General features: G+C 52.3%; 1 protein-coding gene across 21 annotated transcripts in view; it reads right to left on the bottom strand.

Annotated features, from left to right (window-relative positions):
• ptprfa (protein tyrosine phosphatase receptor type Fa) overlaps positions 1-19,890 on the bottom strand; it is a 226,059-nt gene that overhangs the window by 22,587 nt on the left and 183,582 nt on the right. For 12 of the 21 annotated variants that reach the window (XM_035412987.1, XM_035412983.1, XM_035412988.1 and 9 more), the window contains 6 exons: positions 18,279-18,500; positions 13,538-13,698; positions 10,999-11,010; positions 9,326-9,438; positions 6,261-6,293; positions 4,352-4,449 (listed from right to left, as the gene is read on the bottom strand). In XM_035412987.1, coding sequence (XP_035268878.1) covers positions 4,352-4,449; positions 6,261-6,293; positions 9,326-9,438; positions 10,999-11,010; positions 13,538-13,698; positions 18,279-18,500 — 639 coding nt within the window. The remainder of the gene's footprint in view (positions 1-4,351; positions 4,450-6,260; positions 6,294-9,325; positions 9,439-10,998; positions 11,011-13,537; positions 13,699-18,278; positions 18,501-19,890) is intronic. The other 9 variants (XM_035412991.1, XM_035412995.1, XM_035412994.1 and 6 more) reach the window with 3 other exon arrangements.

Below are 19,890 nucleotides of genomic sequence, written 5' to 3'. Positions count from 1 at the left end.
TGAACAGCTCCGTTCTTCGACAGAATCCCGTGGCGCCAGGGGGAGACAGATCTGCGTCTTCATTAGGAGGCGATTCCGTTCTCGGGAAAGGCTGATTAAGACCGTCCCGGTCTGGAAGCATTCATTACCGACACGGCTGCTCGGGCTAACGGCTTCCTGTACCCTCAGTTCCCGAATTTGTCAGCTCCGTGTGATTAGCCCTCTCCGAGCACGTGGCCCCCGTGTGTTGTATACATGCTCTTAACGAAACGCATCGATCCCTGTACGGAGGAGGAGGGCTGTTCAGGAGCAGGTGCCGATCCTGGCAGAAAAAAACAAAAAAAAAAACCCCAGCGCAACTACCTCTCTTAACTTGCCACATCCTGTAAGGCTGAGAAAGCGAGCCAGACAGGATATGCGGACAGGCGGAGGCTGCACGCACGCCAAGGACTTTGTCACCTTCCTTACCGCACGGCAATTACCTCTGACAAATTACAGGCACTTAAAAGGCTTTTGTAGGAACCTGTTGGCTTTCCCCCCGCAGAGGCAGCCAGAGGAAGGCGCGCGGTTTGAGAGTCTGGCGGTAGAGAGCGGGGAGGGGTGTTGCTCACGGCGGGCGCGGTGAGACGGGTGATTCGGCTTCCTGACGTCGAGCGGGGCGCGGGCGGACGCGCGGGATCTGGGCTCCCGCCGGTTCCGGCCGCCCTCGGCGGAAACGCGACGGCTACTGTCATCCGGGCCCTTCTTTTTAACGCTCCGCCAGCGGGCGTGCGAGAGAGAGAGAGAGAGAGACGCGCTTCGGGACCGGGCTCGCCCCGGATGAGTGGCATCCTCCGGGACTGACCGGGGCGTCGGGTAAGCTGAAGGAGGGGCAGAGTGCGGCGCGTCCCGATACCAGATGAGCTCGGCGGGCGCCGAATCGGAAATTCGAGCGGAGATCGCGCGACGCGAGATGGCTGCCGACAGGTCTCCGGCACCTTCCGCCGCAGAGCGACACATTCGCCACATCTGTGGCCCCCCGTGCGCTCTTAATAGGACCAGCATGCACTTTCAATTTCAAGCACTGCCAGCCAGGGGAAATGAGGGGCTGGGAGATGGTCAGGCAGTGCCGTGGGGAGCTTCAAAAAGTTTCACAGGCAGGCAGCTCAAATTCAACTGGGAGATGCATATACATGTATACTTAAATACAGATACACACAATATGTACTTTTATTGCAGCACATAGAAAGTGTCCACTCACTCTTACTCAATCTCACTCACTCACTCACTCACTCACTTACTCTTACACTTACACTTACACTTACACTTACACTTACTCTTACTCTTACTCTTACTCTTACTCTTACTCTTACTCTTACTCTTACTCTTACTCTTACTCTTACTCACTCACACTCTTACTCTTACTCTTACTCTTACTCTTACTCTTACTCTTACTCTTACTCACTCTCAGTCACTCACTCTTACTCACTCTCACTCACTCTTACTCTCTCTCTCTCTCTCTCTCTCTCTCTCTCTCTCTCTTTCCCGCCACAGAGGACAGCACCCACAGCTCAGAGGGGAAGCCCAACGGACTGCGCCTGTCCTGTTACTGAATTATGGAACCCTGGCCTGCACCAATCACATGAGGAGGTGAGGCAACCCAGACCCCAGCCTTCTATTCTCCATCCAAGCTACCAAACACCCTGACTTCTCCTGAGAAACCGCGCTGCTATCACCCTGAATCATTTCCCACATAAGTCTAAAGGAACTCACTGTTGTAAAATAAATACACTTCACAGGGAATGACACTTCCCTGTACTTGCAAGTCTTTGCACATATACACACACATACATATATGCGTAGACACATCCACACATCTGTGTGCTTGCGTAGTACCAACAGAACGGACCGTATCAGAAGAGAATGTTATATAACAAATAATTACAAGAGCACAGGGAAATATCTTCAGCATCAAAAGAGCCATACGGAGCAGGGATGTCCAGTTTAACTACATTGCACAAACTGAAAATTTTAAAAGCACGGCAGAAGTGGACGGCGTGGTTCTAAAGTTCCTATAATGTGCTCTAATTAATCTTCCTTCTTCTTTCCTGTAATACAAACAGCAAGCTATTTTACATTCCCCCTTTATCCCCACTGAAATTTGCCACTTTAAATGCAAATGCTCTTTCTTTGTAGGACATCAACAACAATAATCCCCCTTTGGGTTTCAGAGTGGGGGGGGTGGGGGGTGGGGGGGGGGTGCAGAGGAGCATTATTCTTCTGGAGAAAAATATGATTCATACAAATTTTGAGCGGTAACCTCTTACCAACTTGAAACCTTCCTTGATTAAGGCCCAAACAAGGGTGCCACACAAAATGTTGAGCCGTTCCACCCTGATCTCGTTGTTAATCTCATAAATAATGAGCAGATCAGCTAAACAGAAAGGAAACGCGCAGTGTGACGCTTTCAGGTTAGTGCTCGACTTTCCCAGTTACCTCACTGCCTAGTTAAGCCCTTTGGAAAATTTCAGTCTGTGTGCATAGTCTGACTGACTAAATAAATAAATAAATAAAACAAACACACACATATTATGACTGCAGTACTACATAAAACAAAAGCAATTCTCCCTGCGGTGACTGGATAGAAAATAAATACAAGTAAACAAATCGAAGAGAAAACTAGGGAGACCATTAGAATCTCTGGCTCTCAAAATTTGAAAAAAAAAAAAAAAAAACTACTTTGCCTTCTTCATGCAGAAGGACTGGAAATAATTTGGAATCCATCTTCCCGCAAGGAAGCCAGTTTTTGAGGCAGTTTCGTTTTCTGCCTCTGACAGAGAGTGTCAGGGAGGGAAGGACGGTGTACAGCTCTCTCTTTTTCCCTCTCCACCTGTTTTTTTCTCTCTCTCTCTCCAGCTCTGCATGAGTGCTTTCTATCATAACCTGCTGCGTTTAAAATAAAAAATAAAAAACCCAGACGTGTCATCTCTGGGGAGCGGTTATAATGGAAGAGAATGGAGACTTCCAGATGTCCAGCTGAGTTTTCAGCCCCGCCGCGGCTAGAATAAACCGCCTGGCTGCCTATTTTTTTTTTTTTTTTTGCGTGTGAACAAGTGACCGCAGGTGAGGAAGCCTGTAGGGCTAATCTGGGTCACGTGCCTTCGTGAAAGCGTCGCGCAGCCACCGCCGTCAGCTTTCCGCCACTTCGGCTTCCCGTCAAACCGCTCACATGCTAAATGTAGCGCCACAATTGCTAATTTGCGAAGACCTAAAGTGCCATTGCTGTTAAAAGCGAAAATTGGGCAACGATCGGGTTTCCAGCAGGTGGTTGATGTTTTATTGCACATTTGAACGTGACACCGTGCATTTTATCAAAATACTTCATCAGCTGAAATAGCACTACGTTCAGTGATAAAATGAACTAAGATTAGATATGCACCAAGCCTATCTCTTCATACAACAATCTGCCTCAATATCTCACTTATCACCAAAAAAACATTCCCTGCAAGGAATGTGGCTGGCTGGTTTTTTTCAAATACAGTTTTACTGGATATAAATATGACAATGGATTATATATATCAAAGGGCAAACCAACATAAAGTGTCTTAGTAAGGTGTTGGGCCACCACGAACCGCCAGGACAGCTTCAATGAGCCTTGGCATAGATTCTACAAGTCTCTGGAACACCACTGGAGGGATGGAACACCATTCTTCCAAAGGATATTCCCTCATTTGAAGTTTTGATGATGGTGGTGGGGAGAGCATAGATCTAAATGCAGATGTCACTTTAGTTCTACTGAAACACCAGCCAGTTGAGCAGTCTTTGAGACTGAAGCTCCTGCCAACTGTGCCCCAATAATGAGCCCTCTTTCAAAGTCACTTAGATCTTTTACTCTTGCCATCTTGATCCAGAATCAAGGTCAACTGGGCCTGCTCAGCATTTTTATTCAGGTTTTTCCTTTAATTTGTAACCATCTATCTATCTATCCATCTATATATATACACACACGCACACCCTGGATCAGCATTGTTCTCCAATGCTTGCGCTGCTATTTCGTTTCCAGGATGGACTGTCTCACAAATATTGTATTTTGGTTTTGTGTTGTTAATGTGGGGTCTTTCAGAGCAGAGGTCTGTTCACACTTACGTCAGATATAGGTCACATAGAAACACGAATGTGAACAGTAAAAGCAAAAAAATCGGATCAGAGCAAAAAAAAATCCTAACTGATGGACATTTCATGAAAAATAAAATTTTATAAATCATTGAATAGATCATTAATAAGAGGACGGCAGGAAAAATACATTTTACATAGACTGCAGAAATAGAGACCTGGGTGGGGGGGAGTTTTACTTTGAGAGGCCAGTCATGTTATTCCCAAGGTGGTTCCATACCTCGTACTCCTGCGAGAATCGGAGGCTGTCGTTGGCCTTGAGGCCCTCGATGTGGTGGGCCAGGTCGCCGACGGAGACGGGCGGGTGCTCCCTCATGCCTGGCAGACAGAGAGAGAGACACGGTGGGTTAGGCACACACTGGACCACGCTTTCTTTTCCTCCACACGGGCACGTGACCTCTGACCTGAGATGTGGGGGGGGGGGGGTGAGGGCCAGAGTCGGGTGTGAGGGCCACCGATGAGACGATGCACAGCTAAGCGCAGACCTCAACAATGAGGAGGGAGAGGGAGAGAGAGAGAGAGAGCTACAGAGAAACAGCTATAGAGAGAGGGGAAGAGAGAAGGAGAAAGAGGGTGTGAGAGAGCTATAGTGAGACAGCTACATAGATAGAGAGAGATATAGAGAAAGGGTGTGAAAGCTATAGAGAGGGAGTGAGAGAGAGAGCTATAGGGTGAGAGAGAGAGAGGGCTATAGAGAGTGAGAGAGACCTACATAGAGTGAGAGAGAGAGAGCTAAAGAGAGAGGGAGTGAGAGAGAGAGACTGGCGCGGGTTGGTGACATCATGCCGTGGTGAAGTGAGCCCCTCTGGCGATGCGTCTGAGCAAAATGAGCACAATCACTGGTGGGCGGATGTAGACAGGTCACCTGAAGTCTACAGCGCTACGCAAGCAGGGTGGGGGACGCAAGTCAACTTTTCCCCCCCAAAAAAACCGATAACAGGCCAACTGTCACTCTCTCAGACTGGTTACCACAACTGCCCCTTACTAGAATATGCAGAGACACAATGTGAATCACCCTAAGAGGCTAAAGCGATGGACAAGCCTGCCACTTGCAGCTCGAGGTCCTCACTTTGCATGACACGAAAACAAATAACTCACTTACAAACTTGCCATGTCCTTCAGTAGATTTACATTCATGGTGTATTTAATGGTTTACAGCTAATCTACCAACACAAATCCCTGACACAAATCCCCCGGTCACCTCTGAATGCAGCGAGCTGCCGTCCTTAGCTGGAACTCAGAATGCGCTACGGACGTCCCACTTGTCAATGGCGAGGAAGCTGAGGGGGCTGAGAAATCGGTAAAACGTATCCTCTTCCACCAGGCTCGGGCTCTTTACGGCAACACAATGGATTATCGCTCAGCATAGCACTCGATGAGACGCACAAGCGCACACATACACGCAGTGCACACTGGCGGCGCGTCCAATTTGAAAGCCGAGCCTCTTGACTGGAAGCCAAACTTGATCGACTATCACCGAGCGTACACACAAATTCACAAAGAGCATCTCTGTCTCACACGGACGCTTTCCCTCTTTGTGAACCCTACAGTACCGGATCTGACGAGCTTCAAAGGGAAGCCACCTTCTTCTGTGTATGAGTCCATGCGTTCCTGCCACTAAGACTTGTCACCAAGGGGGCCTCTGCCACATCAGAAAGTATCCAATTTGCATAAAGGACAGGTGTCACATCGGTTTCCCACAGAAAAGACCTTTTCTGTGCCGTCTCCATCGCCGCCAACCCACGTGCTACAAGTTCGACTATTTTTAAAAACGCTCGGCTCCCCCCAGACCAACAAAAAGATCTTTATCTCTCTCTCTCTCTCTCCTTCAGACTCATATTTGTCGGTGGAGACAGTTCTGGGAGCCAGCCTGCGGAAAAAGGAAAAGAGTAGACGGGTATTTAAGTATCTCCACCCCCGCCGGTAGACTGCAGGCGTGGTGCGACAAGCCCGGTGTTGGAAATGCCCTTCATGACCACACTGAGGAGGAGGAGCGATGAGGAGGGGCGGGAGGATGAAGAAGGGGGCGATGAAGAAGCCATACAGGTAAAGAACTATGCGGCGTGGTGGGGGGTGGGCTGGGCGTGGCGTATGGCCGATACAGAAAAGGAGGAACGGAAATAACTAACTTGGAGTGTTCGGGCAACTTGTAGCACTGGGACCTGTGAAGGAGAGAGGGGGCAGGTTGTAAAATGTCTACCAAGGGTTCAGGAGCAGCTGGCATAGAGGGAAGCGGAGCGAAGGACCGGACTGGAGGGAAAGATGAATGTGTGGAGGGAGGGCAGCGGAGGATAAATTGGCAGTTAACAGGGCCGCGATGATAGGCTAGTCATATACACCAGGTCACCCCGGGTAACGTCTCCTTCAATCGAGAGACAGAATCCGAGTAATTCCAATCTGCGAAGCTCATAAAAAACATAAATTACCAGTGTAAGCAGCACCCGCGCGGTGTTCATGTGTCTCATATCATTACGTGCGAAGATTGCTGTAACGGGAGCGAAGCTGAGGAAAACAGGCACGGAGCTGCCCAGCGCTCCAGCAAAAAAGATTACCGACAACACCATTTCCAAAACTCCACCAGTGAGAGCTCTGAGGGCAGGGAGGGGAGGGGAGGGGGGAGGAGGAGAGAGAGAGAAAGAAAGAAAGAGAGATAGAGACAGAGAGAGAGAAAGAGAGGGAGGGATAGGGACAGAGAGAGAATGAGATACTCTCTCCGGTGAGCCAACTTAATTCCTCCATCTGAGTTCAAAGGGATGGAGCGCAGATACCGGAGAATGAGTATCTCCAATTACTTCAGATTGCTGAGGTTCCTGGGCAAAGAGCAGAATGGGAGAGCTGCGACTTCACATTTTTCTTTTCAAAACTTCTCCCTCCCTCTGTCACCTTGAAATCAAAAAGCTGCGGGACTAATGCCTCATTTCCATCTGAAAAGGAGAGCCGGGACCAGGGGGGACGGTTCCCCAGCCGTCCTGCTCCTGACCCACGCTTCGGGGAAACCTCTGGAGACGGGCGCTTCTGCCCCTCGTGCGAGCCCCTCGGAGGAGGAGGCCCCCGCTCTCCGTACGCGGCCCTGCGGTGACGTTAGCACGGTTCGGACCGCGGCCAACCGGAGGACGCCCGGCTTCTTCCCAATCGCCGCACCGCTCGCGAACGTTTCGACCGCGTGAAACATTTTCAGAGCCGTGAGAAAAACACCCCCCTGCTTTGTTCGAGGGGTCCGGTGGGACTGCACCGCTCGCGAATCTCACTTCCCCTCGCGTCGGAGGGCCGGCGGCCACGCGGAGGCGAAATCTGAATTTCAGCTCGATTCGGGCGCAGCTCGCGCCACTCGACAGAACAAAATTTGGACACGCTTAACGTCGCCCGGGGCGAAGGCGGCCGCGGGCGATTTGTACACCGCGCGCGCGCCAGCCCGGTCCCCCCCCCCCGGCCGCCACGGTTCTCTCCGCGGCGAGTTCGGCGCCGGGCCAGAGTTCACCAGTCTCTCCCGAGCTGGGGTGACGCCATACGGGGCAGGGCAGGGAGCAGGGGGAACAACGGCGTCAGGCCGCTACGCGCACCTGTGCAGCACCGGCGCCAAGCGGGCTGCCGTCCGCTCGGCCGCGAACCGGCGCCAGGGCCCGACACGACCGGCACGGAGGGTTCTGGAGCTGGCGCGTCCTTCGGGGCCAGGGAGTGGTGCCAGACACCAATCCCCCCCCCCCACTCCCCCTCTCCCCGCCCACCCCCCTGTCACAGGGGAGAGGCCTGAGGGTGATGACAGGCCGCCGCCGCTGCAGAGAGTTCTGGGAACTCTCCTTTCGTTTGACGGCGTAATTTGCCCGGAGCGGGGAATACCCGGGACGCCGCCGTAACCCAGAGCCGGCCAATCGCGGAGCCCGGGCACGGGGGCTCGTCCAATCGCCAGCGCCCTCTCCGCCCCTCGACCGCAATCCTGACCTCAGACTGGCTTTGGGAAAGGAACATTCCGGATGGATTTTTTTATATATTTTTTCCCCCCCCAAAGGGGTTTCTCAGTCAGCATGGCTCCTCGCTGCAGGTGTGTGTGTGATGCTAAATGGCTTCCCCAGGCAAAAAGGTAGGCCTCACACATGCATTCAGATGCTTATCTCTAATGCTCCGCTCGGAAAGATCGTTCCGCTAGCGGTAGCCCTTCCCAACGGACGCTCGAGGAGGAGGAGGCAAGCCTCACACACGCATTCAAATGCTTATCTTTAAAAAAAAGATTCATATATTTTATGACTGTAGGGGTTAATGCAGAAGACACCATACAGAAAAAAGCTTGACAAATATAACGCTGTGGTAAAAAAAAAACAGCAGTAAAAAAAACGAAACAAAAACGAACAAAAAACTGATAAACGAGCACATCTGCAAAAACAAATGCATCACTAATGCGCTGTTCAGTATGAGAGTGAGGCACAAGAGGAGTGGGGGTGGGGGGGGGTTTGTTGAAGAGACACTCCAGTCTAATAACTTTTTCTCACCACTTCTGCACAAATTATTCCCTTTCAGATCTGAACTCATTTGTTAAACGTGCTGGAAGCGAGAACAGGAGCTGTTTCGTAGGCTTCGCCTGACACATGGGGGGCTTCTGAGCATCACACTGTCCGTGCTTGACTTTCTTTCTCTTATTCATTTTTAAAGGACAGTGGAAAGTCTGCCCGGCTTTGGCTGTTTTTTTTTTTTTGTTTGTTGTTTTTGCTTTATTCATATTATTCAGTGCAATGCTAAGAAATACAAATGGAAGACCAGCTATTTAGATCAACTGATATGCACAGAAAGATTTTAATGAGGGCAGAAAATATTTGTTTAATATATATATATATGTATATATATATATATAACATATGTTATGTATATTATATTTTTTTCCTTAAAAGGAGAACAGACAGTACACCCTACTTTAGCATTTTTTGCTTTATTCAGACAGGTAGAAAGCTAGGAGAGGGTAACAGATAGAGACCACAGCTCATGGAGGGGTATCAAACCTGCACCCACATCACAGGGACTTGGATGCAGCTCCAGAGACAGACCCCTACAGTCTATGCCAGACCTGACTTTCTATTGGCTAAAGACTCGCCAAGCGTATCATTTCCAGGGGTTGAGGTCACATGATGTGGCGACAGACGCGAGCGAGTTTGACCGCTCTAGACTGGGTGTGTGGGAACAGGCGCCGCGCGGGCTGAGGCGGTACCTGGGGTCTGGTAGTTGAGCCTCCTCATCTCCACGGGGTCGGAGGAGTGGGCCAGCAGGGAGTCCTTCACGCCGCCGGAGTGCTCGTCCTTGGCCGAGGGAGAGGCCCGTTTCCTGCGGAGGGTGAGAGCGGGAGCGTCAGCGGCGACGCCAGCGTCCGTTAGCTCGCTAATCGCAGCCCGCTCCCGCGAGGCTCTTCCTGCAGCATCTGGCACGCACCGAGGATCCGGTTCGCCGCTTTGAGGAGACAAAGAGCCGTCGCGGCTGCCCGCTTAAAGGAGAGCCAGTCAAACGCGGAGTCCGACGTGCTTAAAAATCAATTAGAAAACTTAATTTAAAACAGCCATTAGGCTCAGTGTCCTCCTCTGGAGAGAGAGAGCCCCGCTCCGGGAAGGGCGAGCGATTACTCAAAACGTTTCGGCGGTCCTGAAGTTCACCGCCATTTAAGCGATATCGCCCGTTCCCAGGTGAACCGGCTAGCCGATAAAGAGGACACTTCAACCCCCCCCCTCCACCACCCCCCCCCCCCAAGGCTGAGTCGGCTCGGCGAAGCTCCGTTTCGGGTCGCACTCGTTAAGCACTGAATTTCCCCAGCCTGATTGCACAAGGAAAACAAGCAGGTGCCGCAATTAGCGGATGCAGCAGGTAGGAGGAGCTTCCCGCTGCGCGTTGGCGCGGCGACAAGGAAACCTGCGACGGGCGAGGCTTGGAGCCACCCATCCCCGACCCCCCCACCCCCCCACCGCCCCCCCCCCCTTTCACTAGCGGAGTTTCGCGTCTTGCCGTGCTCCGTTTCGGCTAAGATCGGCACAGCGCTAACGGTAGCCCTTCCCAACGGGCGCTTGATGATGAGGAGGAGGAGGCAGGCCTCTGTCTGCGGAGGAAACGGCTGTGCGTGCATTCTCCGTGAGGCATGCCGAGCAGTCTGGCCCGCACGTCTCTGTGAAAGAGCCGTTCTGTCCGCTCGGCTGAACCGTGTCTATTAGCCTTGGGCTCCGGAGCGAAGAGTCGGCCGAGCGTCGGCTCAACGCTCCACTGAAAAGACAAGAATAATTTGGCCATGCTTTACTTGAAAAAAAAATACAAAAATACTTGGGCATAAATAGAGGTATTTGGCCCGCATTCGCCATTATATATGGTGGTTGTGGGGGGGTTGGGATGGAACTAGAGAACAAAGCTCTTTGTTCATTTCACCTGTGCTACAGAGAGTGCTCTACTGTGGGAAATGTCAGTTCTGACATTATAAACTCGACTGCCAGCTTGGCATTTACTTTCAAAGGGAGATATTCAGATGTGGGCGCGACTAAGTGCACCGAGAGAAGATTAGCGTTGCCTTCCTAAGAAGAAGGCTGATAAGCGAGCCAGCCAGCCAGGGATCTTTAAACGGCGAAAAAACCGGGAGTGTTTCGGGGGTAATCGCGCCTCTCCGGTGCCTGGGAGTCAGACGCTTTTAGAAAAGATGCTAATGTGAAGAACAAAACACCGGGAGCAGAAAGGTTTTCATGCAAATTCACACACGCCTCAGAAAAGCCACACCACATCACACCAGGTGAAACCCTAGAGAGAGAGAGAGAGAGAGAGAGAGAGAGAGAGAGAGAGCCCGCCGACGCGGGCGGACGAGACTGCAGCGGGTGAAATGGAAGCAGCCGCACACCGCAGACAAACAGTACCCACCTTTCTTGTTTACTGTGGCCACAGAAAGCAGCGAAAAAAAAAGAGAGAGAAAGAGAGAGTGAGGGAGGGAGAAAGAGGAGGGAATTAAATTACGGTCTGTCAGCGCTACAGACGCCACCTAGCCCGTTAGCGCGCGGCGCGGAGGGAGAAACAGCACCTGACTTACGGGCGCTTCGCCTACCCCCGGCCTGGGGTTTGGTTCGGATGCCGAAGCTGACATTTAGAAAATGAGCTTTTCCCCCAAACAGGGCCCGGATCTAATCTCCCCCCGGCCGTCTGATAATCTTTAACAAGCTTCCTCTTCTTCATTTTTACCGTCCTCTTTCACTTGGGTTCGTATTGTCATTCACGTGGACCCGCCTGCTGCTTTTCCCCCACGCCACTTTTGTATTACCCCACCCCCCCCCCTTTTTTTTTTTTTTTAAATCTTTTTTTGCTGACAAAGCACATTTAGAAAATGGGCTAGCCACCCATGCCTCATTCACCACTGATAACCACAGCCAATACATCATTAGCATAAAAAAAAACAGCACTGCAAAGAAAAAAAAAAAAGGCTGGTAGGAAATGTTTGTACAGCCTCGCTGATTACTTTTTGCCAGTGATTTATGTTGGGAAGTTTATGAAAAAAATGATAAAATACCAGTGCAATAATAATTGTGGATGGCTATGACTGGATCTCTAAATCCAAGTACCAGAAGGACCAGAAGATCATCTGCAGATCTTCAGTTGGAAGTGTGGGGTCGTGCTACATTTTCCCATTCAAGTCCAATAAGCAAGTAAAACCAGGAGTGATTTAAAGAGGATAAACCATTAACCCCTTGCATTCTTTTTTTTCACAATTCAAAGTCAGTGTTGTAGAATTCAATTGCTTTCAATTACCAGCAGTGACTGTTACATCACCATTAGAATGTTCAGTTCAGAACATTCTAATCGCGTATCTGTGATCTTACACCTAAAAAGGGCTAATAAATGTTACTCTTAGCCAGGGTCTTTCTACTCTGAGCCAAAAAGAGGATGGGGGCGGGGGGGGGGGGGGGGGGGGGGGGGGTTTGTGGGCAAGATCAGGCCAGCAGGCCGTCCCCCATTAGGAAGCGAAGCGCTCTGAAGAAGAACACCTGGGTCTCGGGGCCAGTTTTACTGCGGCCCCGGAACACACTCCGCAGTGCATGCTGGGAAGGCGCGCGGAGATGTGTCTTATTTCATTTTAATTGGAACGCGGGCCGGCCGCTCGCCCGGGCTGAGGGGACGTTCTCCTGGGCGAGCCGTCACGCGCGTCTCGCCTGAGAACGGGGGGCTCGGGCCCAGCAGGGGGCGACGGTAACGCAACTTTCAGAGCCAGAAGTAAACACGCCTCTCTCTCTCTCGCTCTCTCTCAAACAGTTACACTTCAATTACCGCTGGGGTCTAGTTATTATGCACGCTGCAACTTTGGATCCAAAACACCCTGGCTAAAGTAATTTGCTTTGGAAATAGCACTTTAAATAGTGTAATTCCTAAGTTTCTGTCTGCTCCGTCCTTTCACTATGCAATTCCCAGACTAAATTATCCTCCTCTCCTACGGAGGGTTCCACAAGCACCGATAGCTGCTCTTAATCCAATACGAAAGGGAGGCCTCAGCGCTGTGCTGAAATTTAAACGCGAGCCCAAACAGTAGCTCTTTGTAAGAAACGCGCTACCGCTGTTCTAGTATTGAAACCGAAACGGCGCGATAGCGGCGCTAGGGTTGCGGTCGAAAGCGCGGTTTCGCTCCGACCTTCTGGATTCGACCGGCCTGGCGGAAGCGGGGGAGAGGAAACCGCCGCTTTGCTCTGTTCCCTTTTTTGCCGACGGTGGAGCGGCACGGAGGCGGGGGCGTCGCGACCGATCGATCGTCGGGAGCGGCTCCGCGGCGGCCGTCAATCCACGGCGCTATTACGGGCAGCCCGCGCCGCGAGCCTTCCGCGCCGCACGCCGGTCGGCGTTTTAAGACAGCCGGCCCGAAGGGGCCCCGCCCGGCGTAAGACACGGTGTGATTGCTAACCGGTGACGGCGGTGGCCGCATCGCCAGGTGCCAGATTGTGCGGACCGGAGGACGTGAATGACGGCTGGCCGCGGTCGGGGAGGAAGAGACGGCGCCTCTGTCCCAGGAGCTGAAACTCTGGACGCCCGCAGGGCAGAACCGCAGGGCGAGCTCCTCGGTGCTTATTAGCCCGTTCGAAGGCAACGTGACGGGAGTATTCAGCGCTCGCGGGGCGTAGATCCTCTTTCGTGCCGAACGAACAGCACAGAACACCGAGGGACGGTTCGGACACCCAGCTCTCAGACGAACAATCGCAGGGTAGGCCGTGCTTTCGCCGTCGTTTCGAGAGGGCTGGTAAAATAGAGTGTCCTCAGGCTCACTTTGGACTCGTAGCGCGCTCTGCGTTTCGAGGGGCTGGTAGATTGGCTCGGTACGCAGACGCCACTGCGGGGCAGCGGGGGAGTGGATGGGGGGTGGGGGGTGGGGGGGTGGGGGGTGGGGGGTTGGGGGTGGGGTGCGGTGGTTGTCGTTCGGCCTCACCTCTTGAAGAGCAGGATGGCGATGACGATGATGATGATGAGGACGACCGCCAGCACGGGCCCCATCACCCACAGCATCTCGGGGTCCTCCGAGTGCCTGGCCATGCCGCTGGGCAGTTCCACCTTGATGGGGTCGGAGAAGGGGCTGGCCGCGAACATCTTCTGCAAGGGAGGAAAGGGGGAGGGGCCGTCAGCGAACAGGAAATGAGGACAGGGAGGGCGGGGGGAGGAGGGAGGATGGGATATCAGAACAGTGTACTCCAACAGAACGGGCTGGAAATTCGCGGGCTGGATAGCGTTGACAGGGAGAACGTTGCGATCGCTGACTGAGGGGGCGGGCGGGAGCGCAAAGCGGAGAGATCGATGTGACGACCGTGGAAAAAGCAGCTGATCTAGTCTCCCGCATTCTGCTCCGAAACAGTGGAGGGTTTTTAAGGTGAGCCTCCGCCTGAACTCCAAAACCTATACAGTACAGACATTAGACAGAAAATTCGATTTTGATTGATTCCCCCCAAATGCGCCAATAAATAAATAAATGGTTTATTTCTACTCCAGACAAAGAGGGACAGCCATTTGGATTTGGAACGTCAACTGGATTTCCTCTTCGGGTTATTAAACGTGGGATGAGGCCTTTCATCCGCAGCACCAGAAGACACGGGGCGGGACGGGCAGGCTTCCACGTCTCCAAAGTGGACCTTGGAACAAATCCTGCGCCCCAGGCGCAGCCGGCTAACCGTTTTAGCCACGCGTCTCGGCCGACAGTCGGGAGAGCGGACAGAGTCCGGTGAGCTTTCTGGCACAAAATGGCTGCCGTGCATCAACCGGGGTGGGTGCTGCACGGTGGTGGCGGTTGAGGTGGGTTTCCCACTTATCACTGAAAAGTGTGAGAAAAGCGCTATATGAATGTAACACATTATTATTATTATTATTATTATTATTATTAATATTATTAATAATAATAATACAGTTAGAAAGGCAGAGGGGGTTTCTGAGGCCCTGGTAAACAGTGGAAGGAAACCGGCCTCTCCTCTGGAGCCTCTACCGCCACAGCGACGTGCGACGACGAGCGCTATCAGCCCGTCGACTTCACTCCTGCGCTCGCTGAGCTCTTTTGTCCGCAAGCCATGCGCAGAGAGGAGGAGAATCTGGCCTGTGACGTCACTCAGCGCACACGCTCAGACACAGACAGTCGCCAGCCACCTGTGAGGGCACGCAGGCACCATATACCCACCCCCCTCCCCCTCCACGCCACCAATCATCATATACCAGGCACCAAACAACCCCCCCCCATGTCTTTAATCCACCCCATCAGTCATCAGCAGGACTACACAGGATACCAGACCATAGACCATACTACACAGCAGTGCACGCTTCCAAACTGAAAATATTCATTTGAAAGAATGACTGAAATTGGAGCCATATGTCTATATGGCGCTCGGTGCACGAACGCGCGTCCGGGCACGCCGGAATAGTCTGCAATTAGGCAGCGGTTTCGCGAAACCTCACGAAAAGCGCAGAAAGCGTTCTCATCTGCGGAGTGGGCGGAGCTCGGGAGCTCGGAGCCTGGGAAACGGCGCGGCGCTGGAGGCGACCTCTGAGAACTCGCGGGCGACAGCGGGAAGGAGATAAGAGAAAGCCCTCTGGGGACCGAGAAATTTCAGCTGCGTGCCGCAACATCTCTCAACCCCTTAACTGCGGCTAACGTGTTTACCCGGTGAACCAGGCTCCGCTCTGCTAACGTCAGGGACCCCAGTTTCGAGAAGGAACGCCTTAATCAGCGCGGTTTGATTGTTTAATCAATTAGGCGAAAGCTCTGAAAAAATCCATTAAAATCGCATTGGAAAAAGGTTAAGATCGCTCCGGCATAATTGGAGATTTCTTTACCCTTGGTTCATGAGACAATGCAAGAGCGCTGCCACAGAGCTCACCGTGTTCTCATAAAGCAATGAGTCAAAATCGAACAAATAATGGGCTATAAATTCGCTTGAGGCCACTCTGTCGATTATAATTTGGAAGCCCCCTGACAGGGGGTTCTGTTAGGAAGTGCGGGTAAACAGAGCGCGTTTTCGAGGGGAACGAGCCAACGCCGTGCTTGCAGTGCCTCCACCGGGCCTCCCGTCAGCGACTCCGGCGGGTGGCCAAGCCGACCGGTCACGCCTCAGGAGAGGACAGCCGGGCGGCGCGTGAAACATACGCCGACGAGAATGGAGAGGGGTGGGCCCGCCCCCGCCCCCGCCCTGGCCACCGCCACCGATGCCGACGGGGGGTTTTACAGGGGGGCCCCTCCTCCTTTCCGCCACGGTCCCTGGCCCCCGGCCCCTCTCCCTCAGCGGCGGGCGAAAATCTCGTCCCTATCCTGAGAAACGGCCGCGGTCATGCCTCTATGACAGCACGGCACCATGGGAAAACAAAAAAAAGCACCTTTAGAAATCTGCTGCGGGAGGGAGGGAGGGGGCGGGTGGGGGGTGGGGGGAGCGAGATGATCGATTTGAATGGCGTTATCTGATGGAAAACGAATCTCGCCCGGCGCCTAATGCGTTTCCTTTCACTGAAGACTGACAATGGGGCGACGGGCGCGTTCAAAAGGGCGTGCGAGCACATTCGTTCGGCTGCGATTGGAGAGAGAGATACGGCAGCCGCAGAAACGGGGAGGCCGAGGGGAGGCGGGGTGGAGGGGTGGGGGGTGGTGGAGGGGGGGGCGACTCAATGAGATCGGTCAGCAATGGAGAATTTATGCAGAGATGTAATTGAGATAACTAACGTGCCGCGGATGAGCTGTGATGGAAAATTAAACCCAAGCATCAGGGGCTCATTACGCAATCAGAAATTCTGAAGCGAGGGGGAACCCGAAACAAGAAAACCGTGAGAACGAGCTCGGGAAGGATTAAAGAGACGGCCTGACCGTGTTCCATGTGGAGAAGCGCATATTTCTGCTACTGTTTAATATGAAAATTATTGGACTGTTTTAACATTACGCTATTACAGAACTAAGAGACCAACTGCACAAAATTGTACAGCGACATGTAAATTCACCTTGGACTTGAGCTAGTTTCTTTAAGACTGCCACCCTGATGAGGTGAGTGGACGAAGCTAAACTTCTTTTAAGTCCTGCCAGCTAAAATTCATCATGTTAAATTCTTGTAGCTGCCTCAAACGCAACAATACTCCCAAAATGCCAGCCAAGGGCTGAAGCAAAGACGCTCTAGAACAGAGAGGGGCAACGAGGGCTGAATCCGTTTCCGGTTTCCGTGCCGACTTCTGGCCTTAATGACATAATCAGCCCCGACATCAATGTCACCTGACATTTTAGCTACATTTCTTGATAAGCGCATGGATGACAGCTGCAGACTGTTCTTGCGTCCCTCATTTCAAACGTTTTACTAATCTAATCTCAGAGAGTGTATACAGCCAATTGGCTCATTTAGCCAACATAACAGGTGGACACGAAAACCCACACACACACGCCGGGCATCCAGGGCCAAAATTTTGCCCACCCCCCGCTGAAGAACACGGACGCTAGCGTAAAGCACCGGTGGAGAGCACCTCGCGACCGCTACGCTTCGGAGACGAGCGACCGCTCTTCGCCTTCCGCCGATGCCCTTTACTTTTTGAACACCTCCTTGAAAAGGCCCGATAACTGGGAGGGAAAGAAATAAACAAACAAACAAATGCAGACAAAAAAAAAGAAAAACAAAGCTTATAAACAAAGCGTTTCCGTAGCTGCAGTTCGCTCCCCGGCCCTGCGAGGACCTCGGCAGGCGAGACTCCAGCTTCCCGCGCCGCCCCGGTCCCCGAAATGGTAATGTGCCCACTTTATCTGCGGGAAACAGGAAGGTAGCTGGAGGCCTCCGCCCGCTCTGCGAGATGACCCCCCCGCCCCCCCCCCCCTCGCTCCCGCTCTCTCTCTCTCTCTCCGCCCCCCCCCCATCCCCTCCCCTCCTTTAAATGATCACACTGTTTATACAGTCAGCATCTATCATCCAATTTCACACTTCCTCTTCTTGTTTACCAGTCTCTGGATCAGCGCAAAGCCACTTTTCCTTTTTTCTTCTCCCCCAGTTCTGACACCCCCCCCCCCCCCCCCCCCCCAGTATTCCTTCCCGCGGCCCACTCTCTGCCTGGATGCGAGGAGCGGGGCTCTGAAATATGAGATTATTAGGTTGCGGTTCAGTCGCTCGCCCCCCCTTCTTTGAGCTCTGTTTTCGTGGCGCAGATTAAATTCCATTAATTTTCGGGGTGTCACAGGGCTGGCTGAGCGCCCCCGCCACCTGTCCCGCCCGAGAAACGGAACCCCCCCCCCCACCCCCCGTCGCGCTCGGGGGAGCTTAGTCACGCGTCTGGGGAGGGGGGGGGGGGTTGAGGGAAAATGGGGGCTTAAAAGATGTGTGGGCAGACCTAACAATTCTCAGGGCGCACCGAAATAAAACGAAGACACATTTTCATTTATTAAACTGAGTGTGAGAGGCAAAGTTTTTGTTTCATGAAAGGTTAGGGTTGGGGGTGTCAAACTCCAGTCATAGTGAGCCACAGTGTCTGGAACAAGGAGTGCGGACACATTAGCCAATAAGTGACTTAAATTAATCACTCGAGCAGAAACGTACTGAATACCCGTGGAAACTGCGGCCTGCCAGGATTTGGCGTTTGACACCCCTGGGTTAGGGTCAGGGTGCGACCGCGTGATGTTCCTGCTCGGACGGAGACCGCGGACGGCTGCGCCCCCCCTTCTCAGCCGCGGTACTCACGGAATCTTGGTCCTTGAGGGCCGCCATGACGAAGCAGCGGTACTCCTGCTGGCTGGTCAGCGGCTTGTTGTAGAAGCCGTTGTACTTCTTCTCGTCGCCCAGGGTGAAGGTGCCCGGCAACGTCTCCAGCTTGGCGGCGATGTAGGGCTTCAGCGGGGACTCGGCCTGCCGGCGGCGGCGCCTCCTCCTCCTGAGGCCGGGGTTCTCGCTGGCTTCCAGGAGCTGCCGACGGGGGGAGACGGACCGTTTACACGCCGCTGCTGAGACCTCGTGTGCTGTGCCAGGGGCCACAGGCGGCCCAAAGGGCCACACACTCAGCACCAAACACTTCACAAATGGCACTGGGGGGCCACACTCGTAGCACTGAGCAGTAACTGGACAACAAGGGCCTGATTTACTAAGACCTTTAGCGTTTGCAAATCATTTTAGCACACATAAAACCAATAACATGGCCAATGATTGGTGCAAAACAAATACCACAATCATAGGTTATGTTATCGGTCCTGCGTGTGATAAAAGCTTTTTAGCACACACACATGCTAAAGGTCGAAGTGAATCAGGCCCCAAGGACGCTAAAACACATGCATGAATGTGTAGAATAACAAACAGCGATAGACACTATCCTTGTGGATTCAAATCACTGTACAGACAGTTCTAGTAGATTTCAACTGAAATGACGACGATGTTTTAAATGTAAGTGGTGACACTGGAAATCCTTATCTGCTTTGCCTTGTTTACCTCTGAATGGCGATCACTCAGTTAGGCTGCAAACTATAAACGAGGCTCTGAAAACTGAGCCCGCGATTGAGCCCATCGCTAAGATTTAAGCCTCCAGTCGACCGGCGCAGCAGCCAGAGTAACCCGCGCGGAAATGAGGAGCGAGTCCACACTGCAGCCCAGTCAGCTTCCTCTCCCTGACCTCTCTCCCGAACCTCCGGGAGCACGCTGGTCAGGCTTCATTACTGAGCCCCAGGTGTTTCTGAAGCCCAGGCATTATTAATTCATCCTGAAGGCGTAAAGCGCCTCGGCGGTCGGTCGACTCGTCGGGACTGGCCATTATTTTCCATCTGAAAATACCCCCCCCCCAGCTCCTCACCCCCACCCCCACCCCCACCCCCTTTACTTCAGTCATGGACTCCGCATTTAAATTTCAAACAGCGTCTCCTTGACATTCAGCTATGCTGATGTCAGAGCCGGGGGGGAAAAAAAACAAAACAAAAAAAGCAAAACCTTATCATCGAGGAAAGGTTCAGATCTGGACAGACTCATTTTACAATGTGTGAGGCGTCTGATATTTGTCAAGCTTCAAATTAATGGGATATTTTTTATTTTTTTTGCAGATTATGGCATGTTGAAAGACAGCAAAGTCATGAGAAAGAAAAAAAACTGAGCTCAATATTAAAAACAATACAAAAACACAAAACTAAATTGTTCAGAGTTTTCAAGGGGTACTCAAAGTAACTTGACGCACTCACGACAGGAGCAAAAGCTGCTACCAAAAAAGAACTGCTGAAAATTCTCTCTATTCTCTACACTCACCTGCAGTGCTTATTATCTTAAGGTGTAATATGATTTGGTAGAATAGCCAATGCTTTTATGCACCTTGGCAGAG

Source organism: Anguilla anguilla, chromosome 4 (genome assembly GCF_013347855.1).
Source record: "Anguilla anguilla isolate fAngAng1 chromosome 4, fAngAng1.pri, whole genome shotgun sequence".
Taxonomy (NCBI): Eukaryota; Metazoa; Chordata; class Actinopteri; order Anguilliformes; family Anguillidae; genus Anguilla; species Anguilla anguilla.
The sequence above is the reverse complement of the archived record's forward strand: the minus strand, read 5'-3'. Positions and strand labels throughout refer to the sequence as shown.